This window comes from Aulonocara sp. 'chitande type north' Nkhata Bay, linkage group LG5, assembly GCF_057382095.1.
Source record: "Aulonocara sp. 'chitande type north' Nkhata Bay isolate Kocher_YH1m ecotype deep benthic linkage group LG5, A_spYH_male_GT1.1, whole genome shotgun sequence".
NCBI classification, from domain to species: domain Eukaryota; kingdom Metazoa; phylum Chordata; class Actinopteri; order Cichliformes; family Cichlidae; genus Aulonocara; species Aulonocara sp. 'chitande type north' Nkhata Bay.
Genome location: NC_141348.1, coordinates 21,847,928 through 21,865,394, shown reverse-complemented (window position 1 = coordinate 21,865,394; position 17,467 = coordinate 21,847,928). Strand labels below are relative to the sequence as shown.

The 17,467-nt window shown below is 38.6% G+C and overlaps 1 protein-coding gene across 1 annotated transcript; it reads left to right on the top strand.

Moving 5' to 3' along the window:
• Positions 1 to 13,716: 13,716 nt before the first annotated feature.
• On the top strand, positions 13,717 to 15,327 carry gpr25 (G protein-coupled receptor 25). Its single transcript, XM_086294205.1, has one exon. The coding sequence runs from the start codon at positions 13,786 to 13,788 to the stop codon at positions 14,887 to 14,889; it is 1,104 nt and encodes a 367-aa protein (XP_086150331.1). The 5' UTR covers positions 13,717 to 13,785; the 3' UTR covers positions 14,890 to 15,327.
• The last annotated feature ends 2,140 nt before the right edge of the window (positions 15,328 to 17,467 follow it).

Genomic DNA, 17,467 nt, shown 5'->3' with positions numbered 1-17,467 from the left:
CACTGCAATAAACCTGACTTTTCAAGCTGATCATAAATATTTTTTTCTTTTTGGTTTGGTTCAGATTTTGTCATATGGTTCACTTTTATGAGCTGTAAATCACCCCTAACCTCTCTAAATGCAGAGAAAAGAATAAAACCGAAACACTTTTATTGTACATTTATCATCTTTTAATATAAAGCTCACACTTAGTCATACATCGAACTCCTGAGTTTGTACCTTTGCATCGATTTTAGTCTGCTTCACGTAACCTAACCCTGCCACCTTTCTATTTTGATGCAGGGAAACACAGTTACCAACTTCATTTAATCTATTTTATTCTCTCCTCCGGTGCAGCTTGCACACATTAACTCACAGCTCACTACAGAGACTCTTTCATTCCCATGAATGACAGCTGTCACTCTTTTGTGCTCCCAGCACACCATCTGGTTCAAAGCAGACAATTGCTGGCCCTGATGGTGAGATGGTGGAGGTGAAGTGCAGCTTTGCTCGGGCATGTCGCAGTACAGTCTCACAGACCCACAGAGTATACCTGGGGACAAGATGACCAACCCCAACCCTGAAGGATTTTCTTTGTTTAAATACAAGGCACACGTAAGGAAGTCACAAATGTTTCAATTATAAGTCTGAAAACCCTCTGCAGTCAGACCCTCTCATTCTCCTGAATTCAGCAAGTGAAATGTCAGTGAGTGAAATGCATTTTACTTATAAACCTTGGGAAATTGAAGGTAATTAATTTACTATGAGTTAATTATTTGGTGTGACCTCGGACAAGCTGTGGCTTTTTAAAAAGTTTATTTTTACGTTTTTCTCAAGCTTTTGAAAACTGCTGATCTCTGGAGCTGTGAAACTTTTCAATGTGTGTATTGTATTGTAAAACAATACACACACGGTTTTAAATGTTCTACATAAAAAATACTTGAGCTTTCTTCTGAAAGCTGCTTCACCTCAATGTAGGACATGAGAGCATTTTTATTCATCAGTTGTTTAAATAAACTGGAGTGTTTTTAAGTGCACACAATACAAAATGCAGGCATTAATTACATATGCATCGATGTGAAATATCATTTTACATTTCACACAGAAATTGTAGGTTAACTATCTAGTAAATACTTAACAAATTACTACCTGCTGATGTTGTTTGTTTTCATTTTATTCCCTGTTTTTCCTTTTCTCCTCATGTCCTCATTTCACCCCTCATCCCCCTAACCATAATATGTGTTACAGGATTTTTGCCAAAATGGAGACAAATGCTTAGAGGAAGGTGTATCTATAAGAAAAACACATAAAAAGCAGATAGTTTTCTTTCTAGTCCTCACAGGTACGACGTCTTAATGACATCCTCCTCTGCCAGTAAACAGCAATCAGCACATTTGCTCCATTTATTTTGAATGCTCCTCACAGCAGCGTGTGATTGCTTGAAAGTCAGTCGGACATCTCTCTTTTGGCAACAACAGGAATCAGCTTAAGAGTGAAAAACAAAACCCCACACTCTTGCCCCTGCAGTACCACGAGTATTAATCCTATCACTGCAATATCTTAAATCTGTGGATCAACAGGAGACAAAAACCCAGGAGTAAGAATCTCAGAAATATTATGTAATACCATTAATGAATCCTGCAGCAAATAAATTCAATAACATAACACAAAATACCCAAAACACCAGGATGCCGTGTCTCTATAATCAAGAAAACGTACAAAAGTTGTTCCTCTGTTGAGTTGCTTCAGATGAATTTCACTGGGATGATAAAACAGGAATAAAAAGAAGGGGGTTAGATGAGGACACAGCTGCACTCCCTCTCTAATGGTAAGGCTGGACACACCAAATATTCCAGGTCACTGACCAAACCTGCAAAAACACAACCCTTAATCAACTTCCTCTTAACTCTCCTTTTACACCAATAGCTAATGTGGGGGAAATACAAACAAAATAAAGGCCTCATTTCAGGCTCTTGACAACTTAAACTGATTGCTTCATAATCACAACATCTTAAACATTTTTGTTTTTATTTTTTTCACATTTGCTTTATGCAGTGTGTTCTGCTGATGTTTTGTTTTTTGCTCTAAAGGGTAGCATTCTCCTTTGGTTAATATGTAGGATAAAATGTGAACGGCCTGATAAACAGTCGCATGTACTTATCTATATCTTTTTATCTCCATGTTTTGTTTGTTTGCCAGTTTTAAAGTACATCCCTTTAATATACTAATATATAGAGAACACCAAAAGGGGCAGGGCTGTTTGGATGAATTTGAGCTTTAATGCCACGGGTCAGCCGACCTTAAGAGTTCACACGGGATGAAGTGAGGAGGAGTGAAAGGTTAAAAACGTGAAGGAATGCCCCCACGTTTATTTCTTGCAGATTAAAATCCCAGAACTTCAAGTTTTGGGGTGTAATGAAGCCAAGTACCAAACTGAAGCATTAATGAGCTGCCAAAATATGAAACTCGGGGGAAGAGGTGCCATCGGTTACAGTGCCGACCAATAAAAAAGGCTTGAGGATTTCTTTGGGGCTTGAGCAGTCAGTGAAAGGCACTGTGGGGTCTCCATAGTTCACATGGCAAACTCTCAAACACCCACAGGGGGGTGGGGGTGAGTGGGGTGTGCTCCCTCCCTCCCCCTGTCATGCCTTAACTGAGGCTAGTGTTGACACAGTGCTGGCCAATCTAATTTTGATTGTCAGGAGCAAGGAATGGTGATCCTCCCCCCGCCCCCTTGAGATCATCAAGTTCATTTCTCTGGTTGCATAGGGATTTTTTTTTCCTTCCCTCAAACCCCACCACCACCCCACCAGCCCCTTCTCCCCACCACTAGAACAATATTCAGCCGTTCCTGGGCCTCTCAGAGTGAGCTCACTGGAGTTAATCTCTCCTCTCTATTGCTGCCTCTCTCTCGCTCGCACTCTCTCCCTCTCCTTCTATTCAAAAAGCCATTCGAGAACAGCTTGAATTAGTGACAGTTATTATTCAGGCTAATGAGTAAAATCTCAAAGGCAACAAAAGTGGACTGTGACATCAGCTATACCAGCATTCATAAATCATTCATTCTCAGCGAGAGCGATTTATTGATAAGTGGGTGACAAATATAATTTTCTGCAACTTACAAAATTCTAATTATCACACCCGACAGCGGTGACAAGAAAAGCAGATGTCTGTTGTGGTGGTGTGAAACGTTTAGAGGCAAATCTGTGAAATGTCACGAAGCCTTCATTGTTATCCCAGATCTGCAGCATCAGAAAAGACAGATGGCCCACTGCACATTTGTGTGTGTGTGTGTGTGTGTGTGTGTGTGTGTGTGTGTGTGTGTGTGTGTGTGTGTGTGTGTGTGTGTGTGTGTGTGTCCACATCACTCACACACTGAGGAATAGAAAAAGGTGTGATTCATGACAATGTTATTTTACATTTGAATGCGTTTTTGGGCATAATTCAGCGTTTATTTAACATAATAAAAAAAAAAACGTAAAATCTTAATTGATTTACTTTTTTATTAATGAATAAATGACTGATAACGATGGAGTTAAATATATTCATCCATTATTCATGCATACAATTATACACTAATTTAGTTCAATGCTTTCCATCATTTTAGATTTAGGTATGCATGATGAGTTAATGCAAAAAAGGGTCATTTAATATCGTTTGTGCAGCACAGAAAGTGGGGGAAAGCGCACAGTGACAAGCCGTGACATTTGGTGGATGCCTCTGAGCCGGTGTAATCAAATTCAAGCAGTTGGAGAGACATTAAGACAGATGTTAATTTTCTCAATGAATTCTGTGCCAATGAGATGCATCACCAGTCTGTTGTCAGGAGTGGATGTGTCAAGCATCAAAGAAGAATGGAGATGATGGTTCATAATGGTGCGCACCAGTTTGCATGATCTTATTTAAATGTTGGCTTTCAGATAATGATCACGTTTGTTGTTAATAAATACGTGTCAAGTAAAGGTTTTTAATTGATATGTGCAGTTCCTGTAAAGGTTGCATAAACCAGCAGGAATAGTTTTAGTTGCAAAAGCTGCACATGGACGATTTTAAATGCAGTATAACAACTTGACCAGAGGGGGGCACTACAACTAAAGGTCAAAGTTTAGACTTAACACAATCAGTCTTCATACTTACTTAATCTTACTGTTACTCTACCATAATGGTTAAAGCATTTTTATCAATCTATTTTATTCTGATAGATAGATAGATAGATAGATAGATAGATAGATAGATAGATAGATAGATAGATAGATAGATAGATAGATAGATAGATAGATAGATAGATAGATAGATAGATAGATAGATAGATAGATGAAGAAAGAAAATGAAAACTAAGTAACTAACAAGAAAATGAAGTTCTTGTTAGTAACAAACCTTAAGAATAAATTGAGGAGTGGTTGCTGTTGGCGTGCAGGAATCAGTATTGTGACTTAATGTGTAGTTCTACTTATGCAACAACCTTTAATACTCAAATATATTTCAAATCAAAGTTCGGAAATGACTTTTAGCTTCGCCGCAGTCAGAGTTACATAAATCACATTGATGTTTGATGGTGACATATAACATTCATCTCTGTATATGACACAGTGCTCAGTGTCATATAAACCACTAATAGTCTGACAGCGTGCTGATAAAAAAAGTTGCCCTAAAGGGGATTAACTGCTGAGACAAAACGGAACTTTAAGCATGACATAAAAAGAAACACTCAAGCTGTGAGTTCACACAGTAAAACAACATTTTGTTGTTTCCAACATTTCTGTCAGTAGCATCTACTCAAAACAGTTAGGTACAAATTTAGAACACATGACAGGGGGGCTGCTTGTAAACCTTAAACACTCATTCCTTAAAATGACATGTTTGCACTTGAGCTGAGAGCGCAACTGCAGCTTGTCAGAAGCAATCTTGACATCATGGAAAACTTCAAATTGAAAGTTCAAAGGTGAAAGACCAGAATTGCTCTGCCAGGGGTGGTAGGCTCACTGAGGTGAAAAACTGACCAGACCAGACCTTCAACCTCCAAAGAAAACAGAAAACACATTTTATATCCCTCAGAAACTGGACGCAGCTCTTTTGTGATTCAATGAAATGCATGTTTAAAACTACGGATAGGGTGGAAATTAAATGGGGGGGGGGATTGAGGGGTCGAGGTGCGTGATTTGCAAGCTGTCAGATGATGGCCTTGCGGACGAAGAGCAGTAGGCCCCCATTCTCTGTCCAGTGTGAGGTGCTCCCCACCCCCCTCACTCACACGCCTCTCCATACCCCATGGGAGGAGGTCTGTTGCGCTGTGGCCACACTAAATCAACATCGTCCTAATGAGGTGTCACACTTGACCCCCAGCAGCCTCAGCCCCTCACACGGGTGTCAGAGCCACAATGAGCGACCCTCCATCTCCAGCGACTGGCTGACACATTTTGATTCATGAGAGAGCCTGGGCCCTGTCAGGTCAAAATTACCCCTATCAAAATGCCACCATCAACACATTCATCAACCCCACCTATGAATCCACCCCCTTTCTCTTCAGAAAACAATTCTTCTGCAAAATCAACAATGCATCCATGCTTGTGCAAGTCCCCGCCCTCTTCCTACCTAAAAGCACACATTTGCTCACATTCATGCCAGGGGCGCCTCCAGAATTTTTTCATATGGGGGCCACTAAAAATACTGGCACGGCACACTAAAAACAAAAAAAAATATGGCAAAAAAAAGAAAGAAAGAAAATAATTATAAGCCTAGTTCACTGTCTGCTATTAAAGTTGATATCACTGAAAATAGGTTGACATAAATAATAATCTGTTCTAACTGGCTGACTGGAAGTCCCAACTACTGCTTTAATAAATTCAGAAGCAGAAGCATTCACTTTCCCAGAGTTAAGTTTAAGAGCAAACTTGTTCAGGAAAGACGAGTAAGTATCAGATCATGTAAGAGTGTGAACTGTTGCCTGTCTCTGTGTTGGCCCTTAGATGCACAAGTGATCTGCCCTGGGATTGGCACCACCTTTTCTACAGCCTTATCACATTATTTCGAACATAGATCAGTCCTGCTGAGGGGGGGCAGCAAATTGTGGGGCGTGGCAAGTGCCCCCCCTGGCCCCCACTTGGTGGCGCCCCTGATTCATGCCTCTAGACAAATGCATGTTCTCTCTGATCACCCCCTATACAAGTGATAGGTCTGTCTTTGGTCTTGTTCAGACTTCTGTTTCTTAATGGCTCACTGAGTGATGAACTCTGTCCCCCAGGTGTTGGGGGAGCCTGTCCTCTGACCTTGTGACCTAAAACACTCTGGAAATGAACAGGTCTAAACAGCTAATGACAAAACTGAGAATGAAATCTGTTCTACTGACAAAACACAGAATGGGAACGGTCCCAGCTCATAGAAAGTGAGACACATTATCGCCTCACCGGGAGGCCGGTAGTTCTGCCAGCTCAGGTGGTAAAAGTGCTCATACTGACAATAATGATAAGGAAAACGCTTATCATTGATTTCAGAAGGAAAGTGCTTGCTCCAGAGGTGGGAAGTAACGAAGTACAAATACTTTGTTATTGTACTTAAGTAGAATTTCCAGGTATCTGTACTTTCCTTGAGTATTTGTTGTTCTGACAACTTTTTACTTTTACTTTCTTAACTTTTAAACAAATATCTGTTCTTACATTTTCAAAACAGACTAATTACTTTAGGTTTGATGGCATCATTTATAGGGTTTATACTCTGGAGTCAAAGTAGGCCGGACGAGTGCAGGTGTCCGCAAGTTGTGGTCGCAGTACTTCAGAATAGCTAGCATTACAGAAGAGGAGGAAGCATGAAGATAGTGACAGAATTATAGGTGTCAGGTAACTTCAAATTTAGTGTTTCTATCAGCTGAAGAAACATCAGCAAACACAGAGACTGTTTGTGTGCAGTTTATCAGGCTGCGTGTTGGTAGCTAAAGGTCTGAATTTCCCAGGAGGGAAATTTAAACAGAAAGACGTAGGAAGACAGACAAGACAGCAGATGAAGAAGAGAGGTTATATTTAAAGGTAAGGACTGCTCAGTGACACTTGATAAACTGCTGCTTTTAAGCTTACATGTAATGCCATACTTTTAATCATATATTGATTAAAATTATAAAAACATATGATATACATACATCATATTGTCCATGATGTGTTTTGTTAACTTAAGATAAGAGATAAGATAAGACTTTGTTGATCCCATGGTGGGGAAATGTGTGCATTACCTCAGCTTAGGTTCAGATAGCAGAAGGAAAATACAAAAAATACAAATAAAATACAAAAAAATACAAAATAAATAAGATAATACACTACATACAACGGTAGCATACACCGTATGTGATTATGGATAGAGGGTTGTGGAAATATGCAAGAAATAAATTTAACTATTGTATCACTACTATTACTATAGATATCTAAATAATAGATATCTATAAGTATCTATGAGTATAGACATGTACACACACACGTACACACTACATATACATATATATATACACATATACATACGCATATATCTGCAAACGTCCATACATATAATTATGCATTTTCATTTTGTGAAACGTCCTGCAAAACAAACTAAGCTATACTAACTTTGTGTTATTGAAATGTTGCATGAAAACTCTGGTTAGTTTTACCCTGGATAAACTGGTTAGCTTGCATTAAAGCACTGCGTTGGTGCACAGTGTCTCTGGTGCTTATGGTTAGATTTAGAGTTTATGAATTTGCATGTAATTTGCATTTAAGATGCAAATGCTTAGATTAATTCACTGGAAACGAACTTTATACCAACCATATACTGTCTAGTATGAAGGCAGTATAAACTCTATACTGTCAGAGTAGAGGATAAACATCAGTCAAGATAGCTTGTGAAACTGCTGACATCTTGCTCAGATTAGTTCTGTGAACCCACAAAGAGCAGCAGGTCAGCTGATCACAGCCTGTACACCGAGAAAATCTACTGAAGCTCATTTTTTTGTTTAGGTGTGGAGGAAAGCCATTCTCTTCAATGTGGGTAAATTGTTATTGTTTAAAATTCTCTTTCACTGTATGTGTCCTACATAACAGATTCATTAGAATTAGAATATTATTTTATTATTGTAATAATATAGCGCAAGGTTCAAGGTACCTGCAAAAATGTCAGGTCAAAAATGGTTAGTAAAATTTTCCTTCAAAGAGCTACTTTTTACTTTCTTTCATTCAATTTCATTGCTTGTACTCTTTCACATTTACTTTAGTATAGAAGTTGAATCAGTACTTCTACTTAAGTAAAGAAAGTCTGTACTTTTGCCACCTCTGGCTGGCTCTGTCTCTATTATCATGACCACAGCTCAGGCTTTCATCGTTCTCGTATCACCCTGGGATCAGATTGGGTTACAGGTCTCGTGACAAATGTCATCGACCAATCGTGGCCTGTTTTGCTGGTCAGTAATCAAAAGCATTGTCACATCTTTTGTTACATTTAGATAAAACCTTGTTCTTCATTTTACAAGGGCAAACTATAGCATGATGGCCCCTTGCTGAGAAGATCATCTACTGTTAGCTAACACTCGTCCACTCAGGCAACCATCTGCTCCTAAAAATTTCCCCTGGGAGACGAGGCGAAACCAGCAGGAGCACTATACCTGTAAGCCAACAAACATCCACAATCTCATTGCTATTATCATTAGGAATGAGATTGCAAATCTGTTGCTTTTTATTCCCTTAATTATCACCAATCTGCTTGAAGCTGATTGAAGTTTACACAACATAATGACTAGATTATAAAGTGTCTAAAACAAACCGATTAGGGAATATGCAATATGTCTCCAATGGACTCATAAACTGGACTTCATGCAGAACTTAAGTGAAAAGTAATAAAAGTTACAACTTAACACCAATAACATTAATTTAGTCAATAAAATGTTTGTGTTTCTGACTTCAACCAAGGCTTAACTAGAATAGCACAATAATTAAATCAGTCTAGAATTCATTAATAACTGAATCTTTAATCCCTTTTTTTAGGTTACTTTTAAATGCTAGCTATACTTTAATTGTCTATTATGTTCTTTGGGATTCCTCCTGGGATTTTTATTTGTTTTAGTCTATTTTGCTGTAGAGCACTTTGTGACCAAATGTGTTTTATAATTAAAACACTGTGAGACTGTAGCGAGAGATCAATAAACAAATGCACAAATGCTAATTTTCTTTTGCATTATTTGCACATTTTTTAATATATGCTCATCATGACAACATGACATGATGTTGTATGCACATTATGAAACTGCTGAAATAAAAATGTGATCCGGCTGAAAGAGTTCTTTGCTCCGTCCTCTCTCGTGCCTGCTTCTTATGTCAAAAGCAGATGAAACATGACTCCCTGAGTGATTCAGCAGCATGTATGCTAAATGCTGGGGGATGAAAATCTAACCTGTACACATTTAAGCTTCCAGTCCATATCAAGTCACCTTGAGTCATGTAGCTTATTTCCCGTTTTGCAAAAACAAGCAGGTGGATTAGCGTCATTAGTCATGTTCCTTGAACTGATCAAAATAAACAGTGACATGCATGGCATGATGAAAAAGGTTAAAGCAGATCTTGCAAAATCAAGAATGAAAAAAAAATTCAAATAGACGGCAGTCTTCTTTCCATTGCATCATCATGAAGAATAGCAGTAATAGTGTTGTATTCCACTTGTGGTCTTTTTATTGGTGTTTAGTCATTACATTAAATTCAGCCACAATACAGTGCCATCAAACTAATGACCAACAACTTCAAAAACAAACCAAAAAAGTCCCTCATACATGAACCAATATTTACTCATGCAAGGTGCCTTTGCTAAAATTAAATTAAATACCAAAACCTCTCTGGAATGTTACATATAATGACCATTTTCACTGCTTTAGATACTGTGACCAAAATAGCAACAAGGTTTTGGGGGGGGGGGGTTTGACAGATTTCAGTAATTATGTTTTAATGATTGTGATAACTCACACATACAAATACACTGTTATTCTAACATGTATTCTTTTTTCTACACAGTTTATAGAAAGGAGAAAATTCCCATCCACATTTCCCTGTCACTACTACTTTGAACCAACTTCTTTGTTGGTAATGAATAAGTGACTGTGGGCACAGCTTCAGTGTTCACCTAATGACACACTCACACTAACCGGGTATCTTCAGATATTTACCACCCCAGACTACATCGCCACTAATACTTTCAAACTAAAAACTAGAGTAAAATGTGGATATTATATTAAAAACCTAATTAACCACCTACATGACCGAATTTATGGAGCCAGAAAATGATTAAGGGCCAAACATTTTGTAAGTGTTAGTAGTGTTTCTATTAAGATGATGATGGTTTCTCTTCTCTAATTGTCTTTTTTTTTTTTTTTTTTATCTTTTTCAGCAATCTGTGTTGATGGGAAGACATTTCAAAGTAGGGCATTTGCAGGGCAAGTTCTCGCATTACTATTTGTTGGAGCAAGTAATGCTGAACATTCATTTAGCAGTTCTACAAATCAGTTAGCTACTTTGTCAAGCAAACTATCGCAAATGTAACTGCATGGTTCTTTTATTGTGGCCAAAGGAAATCCCCAACACATTCACGATGTAGGCTTTGTAAGAGTGTATGTTAAGGTCACCTAGCAAGCTGGCACAGAGGGCAGTCATTGCACTGTGGAAACATTCACATTATTTTACAACCAAGCAGCTCCACTTCAAATCTGAGGAAGTTTGTGCACATTAAGAGCAGATACACAGCATGGGCGTTGAAGAGGAGAATGATGCTGGTACCACAGCTATCTTTTAGATGTTTAAAGATGTCGCTCAGGGGAAAAACACGTTTTGCTCGTTTTTTTTATGTGGTGGAAGAAATTCTACTAGCGTGTATGCAATGAGGTCAGTGTGCTCAGAGGTAAATGTAGCTACAGCTGGCTACACAGGAAAAAAAATAACCAACATGTACAAGCTAAACTGATTTTCTCTAATACCTACCTCTCACTGTAGGTGACATTGTAATATAAAACATTATTTCTAAATGCTCCAATTATCAAGTGACTATTAAAAGTAACTTTAGCCAACTTTGGGAGTGTGACTAGTCTCTAGTCTGCTGTAATAGTGGGAGAGAAATGCACTACTCGCGATATGACATGAACTGCTGATAAAGAAAATGCATTCTTAACCTGCTGTGGGCCTGCAGGCCTCACTTTGACAGCCCGGGGAAAAACATCTACTGTTGTCTTCTGTTACTCACATTGCCAACTCTTTGCTTGGGTCGTGAACTCTTAACAATGACAGAGGAGAGTCAGACACCTGGGAATTGTGCTTACATGACATTTAACCCAAGTTTCACAGGAATGACTCTTTTAGTTGTTTTTGACTCATTTATCCCCCACACTTTAAATCTACATAATCACGTATATGTGAGCATTCAGATGTTATTCTGCGTTTTGCATCATTTGGTTTTGTACGTAAATGAGACAAAAAGTGGGTTAAAACTGTGGAGTATTTCAGACATCAGGGATCAGGTAAAATAGAGCACTGGGGCTGCGCAACCCTTTGTGTTGGGGGAACTTTTGATTCAGTTAAACTGCTAAAACAAGAACCTTTCACACCCAAACAATGGACTCCCTTCTTAAACGTAACACTTGACAAATGAGGAGCAAATTGTACATCTGTGTGTGTGTGTGTGTGTGTGTGTGTGTGTGTGTGTGTGTGTGTGTGTGTGTGTGTGTGTGTGTGTGTACAAGAGCGCACATGTGTGCATGTGACCCCCCACCACCACCACCATGTCTAACAATCACCCTGACACATACCACCCTTTCTCTCCTCGAATAAAAACAGAGTAAAAGGAAAAGAGAAATCATCCACTGTTGAAGTACTTTACGAGATCCTCCTCCAAACAGAAAAAGGACTGAGTATCCATGGGAATCTTAGCACGTTAGGGAGGCCTTTTTCCCTTCCTCTCATCCGCTCTCCCCCGCTGCACCCATGGACCAATGCAATTGTTTATTTTCTCCTATTGAGGCTGCTCCATTCACTGGCTCTCACATTTACTCTGCTCAATTGGAGTGAGACAGCACTTATTCGAGGAGAGGAATGTAGCGTTCCACTGACAGAGCAGCAAGAATGCAGGAGAAATAATTAAAACTTTTCCATGGAAAAGGTACAGCTGAGTGTGAGGGAGAACAACGTCGAACCAAACAATGAGCACTGACAGGATTTTCTGCCGTGATGAGTATATCCACACATCACCTTGACACTACAAAGTGAAGGAGTGTTTGAATAACGTACAATGCTAGAAAGTGGAGCAGGGATCCCATAAGAAGGTCATTCACTCACTGCGCTTTCTTAACTGAAACTCTCCGCAGAACAATAACACATTCTCCAGGCTCCTATAAGATGTGGCCAGCCTCACTTTTTCTGGCTCTAACACAACAGCAACGAGCCAGACCAGGGACTTCGTTTCACCTTTGGTCTGCCCTGTCGTGGTCGAGGTAGTCGTGATGACAGTTTCCTTTCCTGTAACAAGGGTCCACTCAAATTCCAAAATCAAACTCTGAAGTCCATTTATTTGACAAAAGTGATTTTCAGTGTTGCTCATGGTCGTTTTTTGTGGTTATGCGTGGAAACATCTGTGCACAATGTACACACATCTCTTTAGTGTCTGCTTGGTTTTATGACTAATATCCTCTGCTGACTCTGTTGGTATTCAGGCGTAACCGAGTATATCTCTGGTTCGCGAGATACATGTTTTCGTTTTTGTTCTTCTTCTTTTTTTTGGTTTTGAGGTTTTGGTCATATACATTTCCTTGGCACTCTGAGGGTTTCACACAAATGTGTTTACAGTTGTACAATGAAGAACTTCTATATCTAAGTTCAGACATGTAGGTCAGCTGCTTCCTAAAATTCAACAGTATAATATGCTGTCACACAATTACAAATGTGTGCACTTATGCAGTCACATTGTCTGAACACAGCATAACTGAAATCATGATCACTATACTGTTTAATGAAAGATTTGGACTTAAATAGTAAGAGTCGTGCAGGCAGGTGTAAGCAGGTTAAAATCCGCAAAAATCTGCACAAACAAAGATGAATGCACCGCTGAATTTTAAGTAATGGAAAGCTTACTTTCTCTATAAAACAAAATAAAACAGAGGTGAGATCAGCAGTTCAAATATCAAGTCTGACAGGAAAAAGCATAGAAACAAGAACCAAACAGTGTATATCCTGTCTGTTTCTACTGCTTTGAAGTAGATCAGTGGCATTTTCTCAGGAATCACAGCCCCTGACATTAAGTGGGAGGTCACCACATACAGTATCAAACTGCCCCCTACTGGTGTGGCACATCAATACACAATTTCTTTGATAAAGGAAAAAGAAAATGCGCTCATGTAAAGCAATTTAAAGGTGAAATCTGTCCTTTTTTATGAATATAGGCACCATCGTATAACAATCTAGAGTAGAAAGTTGCATAAATATGTATAAGACTTCAAAGTTTTTCAGAAGGAAAACATTTGTAGGAGTTCTATACTTTAAATGCAAAAGTTTTGCACTCATACAATCTGCTGTACCCATAATAATGCACTGTAATATTGGAACATCACGTTATTGTATAGCAAGTTTGATTAATGTGTGTCAAGTTTTTTTGTTTGTTTGTTTTTGGCAGACGGAGAGACGGAGAGACGGAGACGCAGCACAGTAAAGTGAGAGGAAGAGAGCTGAAATAGGATTCTCTGTGGTTAGCACTTGCTGACATGGTTAGATTAACCACTCTGCCACAATACAACGGCTGCACTACAGAGCCTCTGTGTGATCTTCCAGAATGGACGGATACACAACTCCTGTAGACTATTTGTACATTTCTGAGAACTACACTGACAATTTTTCGCTTTATGATCTCCAGGAAGAGTGTGAACAAACCCTTAATGGCTCAGAGTATTTTTTGCCTACAATTTATTTCCTGATATTTTTCACAGGATTTGTGGGCAACCTCCTTGTGATCCTAGTGGTGGGAAACAAGAAGAGAGGTGGTCGTCTCGTGGACACCTTTGTTGTCAACTTGGCCCTGGCTGACCTCGTCTTTGTCCTGACGCTGCCACTGTGGGCCATTTCTGCAATGAAGAAAAATTACTGGAACTTTGGGCAATTTAGCAACTTTCTCTGCAAGATGAGCAGCTACATGATTGCTGTGAACCGCTTCTCCAATATCTTCTTCCTTACCTGCATGAGTGTTGATCGCTACCTGGCTGTTGTGAAGCTGATGGATTCGAGGTACCTCAGGAGTAGTTTGTGCATTCGTGCCACTTGTCTTGCAGTGTGGGCAAGCTCCTTGGTGCTTGGCATCCCATCTCTGGTGTACCGGAAAGTAGAGAAAGATGGCAATTTCTGTACAGAAGATCTAGGTTCACCTTTTTTTCTTGGAATAAGCCTGGTCATGGCCTTACTCACCTTTATCTTACCAGTGTTTATCATTATGCTCTGCTATGGCACCATCATCATGCACCTCAACAAGCACTGTGCTGCTGCGGGAAATCCTCGTGCTGAAGCGCGCCGCAAGCACTCCCTGAAGATGGTCCTCTGCATCATAGTGGCCTTTGTGGTGTCCTGGCTCCCCTACAATGTTTTTAAATCCATCACAGTTATTTTACGTCTCGCAGACGTTGAAACCAGCTGTGAAGTTAACTCACAACTTAAAAACGGGCTCATCATCTCCTGCTGCCTGGCATTCCTCAACAGCTGCGTGAATCCAGCCATTTACTTTTTCTTGGACCATCACTTCAGACGACGTGCTGAGATGATGTACAAAACCTGCTTGGGAAAGTCAAAGATGCTGCAGAGCTTCAACTCTTCAGCTTCATTCACCAACGGCTACACTTCAGAGAGCAATGGAACAACTGGTGGGAGAAGTCAAACTCAAATGGTTTAGTAGGAGGAAGATTGATATGGTGAACTCTGGAGGTGTTAAAGTAATAATGTTACTGCCACCCTTAAGATCAATTTAACATCTTGTTTGTGCATCATTATATGTTTTGTATTTTGATTTTTATGATACTATACTTTCAAATTTGTTTTTGGCCTTTTATTGTATTTAACATAACAAGCATGCATATATTACTTGGAAAAGTATGATATGGATTTTTCTTAAATTGCAATTTTCCCATAATATCTGCTTTGTATGAAATGTATTAATGTTGTAAATATTTTGCATTAACAGACAATATCCTACAGTTGCATTAATTTAGAAATGTAAATAACATTTAACATTTGTAGCTGAACAGATCATTTGGAAAAGTGGAAAATGAAAATCAAAAAATATTCTGTGTCTTCTGTGTATCATTTTTATAACTATTATAATTATTTTCTATATTTGCATAATATGGTTGCAGTTAATAAATAAAATCTGAACAAAAATGTTGTGGGACTTAAAACTGAATCCTCTTTAATAAAGCCTCAGATTTCTGTGATGAATTGATACTATGACTAAAAATCTGCTAAAAACAGTAGTTAAATTTAGTTACAGTTACACTTAATTACAGTAGTTACAGTAGTTATGGTTAATAGCGCTAAATGACATAATTTATTATTTTGGTTTAATTTAAATATAAAATTAAACCAAAATAAAATTAAATTAAAATATAATGATCTGCAGATGTATTTCGTAACTTAATTAAAACTCAACAAAAAATTTGTCATCAACATAAAAGGCTGCACACTGAAAACTTTTATTAAAAAAACTCTCCCCAGAGTTTTATTTAATTTTCACAGTTAATTACATAACACTAAAAATAACAATAATAACTAATATAAGTCACAGCGGTACAATTTCAGTTGAGCCAGTTCACTAATGAAGAATAGATAAATAAGAGATGTCTGTGAAGGTTCTGAGAGATGAGTTCACTGTAGAGTAAAAGTTTGTCTTGTCCTTACAGAGGAAGTGTGTGTTTTCACACATTATTTCTCACACGTTTATTAAAGCTGGCTTTGGTTTGGTTTGGGGGTTTTTAACCTACAATGATAACGCATATTTTGGCACAAAGAAATTACACAACTGCATTAAAATGTGAACAAACAATACTTCTCTAATTGCAGCAGAGCAGCATAGTTCTGCTAGGTGTGAAGCTTAGGGTCTTACAAGGGACCCAACTTCCTTGTCTTGTTATGTTATACTTTGTCTTTTAACTCTACCTAAACAGTTTTATCATTTTAGTACTGATATGAATCAATATCTTCTTTTTCATGGAGCCCAAATAGGTGATAATATATAAAATAAATTTTTAAAAAAACAGAAGTGATGTGGGATTCTCGCTAAAATATGAAGTATAGGGTCAGTGATCTCCATGTGAACTGCAACAGAAACCGAACAGAGATGAGAAGGTGAACATGAGAAAAAAGTGCGCTGACACATATAAGGAGGCACTGAGCTGGCAACCCGAGGTCAACCAACACAGAAAATTGCAACAGGAAGCAACAGTTTGGTTTTGTTGAGTGAGTGGGGGTTGCTTTTTCCTTTTTCTTATTTTTTTCAAATTTTCTTTTACTTATTTATGTTCATGTGTGGTGGAGAGGTCAGGTTATCTGTAACACAAATGTTTAAAAGTTGCATATTACATATTACAATCGTTTTTACATTTACATTTGCATTGTAGCCCCTCACCCACACACACACACACACACACACACACACACACACACACACACACACACACACACACACCCTTTTGACCCCAACTCAGACATAACGTGCCCCAAATGCAGTTTCTCAGAAGTCAAATGCATTCGCATGATGGCAAAGGGGACGTCAGGTGTGTGAAAGTTCAAATGTTCATGCTTGCCCACTTGTTTTTCAGTTGTATGAGTGATTTGAATCATGTGAAAAAACAGACTCAGTGCTGGCTGTGAGAATAGGGAAGTCACGAATTCCCCTTTCCTGCTTTTAGATATATCTTACCAGCTTTGGTTATAATGCTGGCACAAATATTTTACCTGCTGTTTCTGGCATATAAAAATCACAGCTGTTAGACAGCTGTATCTTGTGTGTGGAGCGCACATGCACACACTTGAGAAACATTAGTCTATTCTATTCAAATATATAGACACAGTGGACATGTATGTTGCCTGATATAGATAATGGTCTTTACTAAAAAGTAGGTGTATATATACTGTGAGTGAATCATGTTTAGGTGGTTTGCGATCTAAAAACAGTCAAAATCCAAACCCTTTATGTTAATATGCAGTTATTTCTGTGTTTTTTGGTTTGGGTTTTTTTTTTTTTTTTTGTTGCACCAGTTTGCCAAAGTCATTTCAGTTAAACTTGTTTTTGCATTTATTGCACAGGTTGCTTTGATGAAATGTTTGCAGATAATCACAGACGATGTGCAAAGAGGGAACCAGAGGTGCCAAGTGCTGCAGCTCTCGGGCTCAACGAACAGCTCTGGGACACTTAGTCATAATATTTTTCTTAACTGACTAAATGTGAAATGTTTCACAAAGATGACATGTGTTCT

What these genes read in the sequence shown, in the direction of transcription:
- gpr25 (XM_086294205.1), top strand. Translation starts at nt 13,786, where the DNA reads ATGGACGGATACACAACTCCTGTAGACTATTTGTACATTTCTGAGAAC.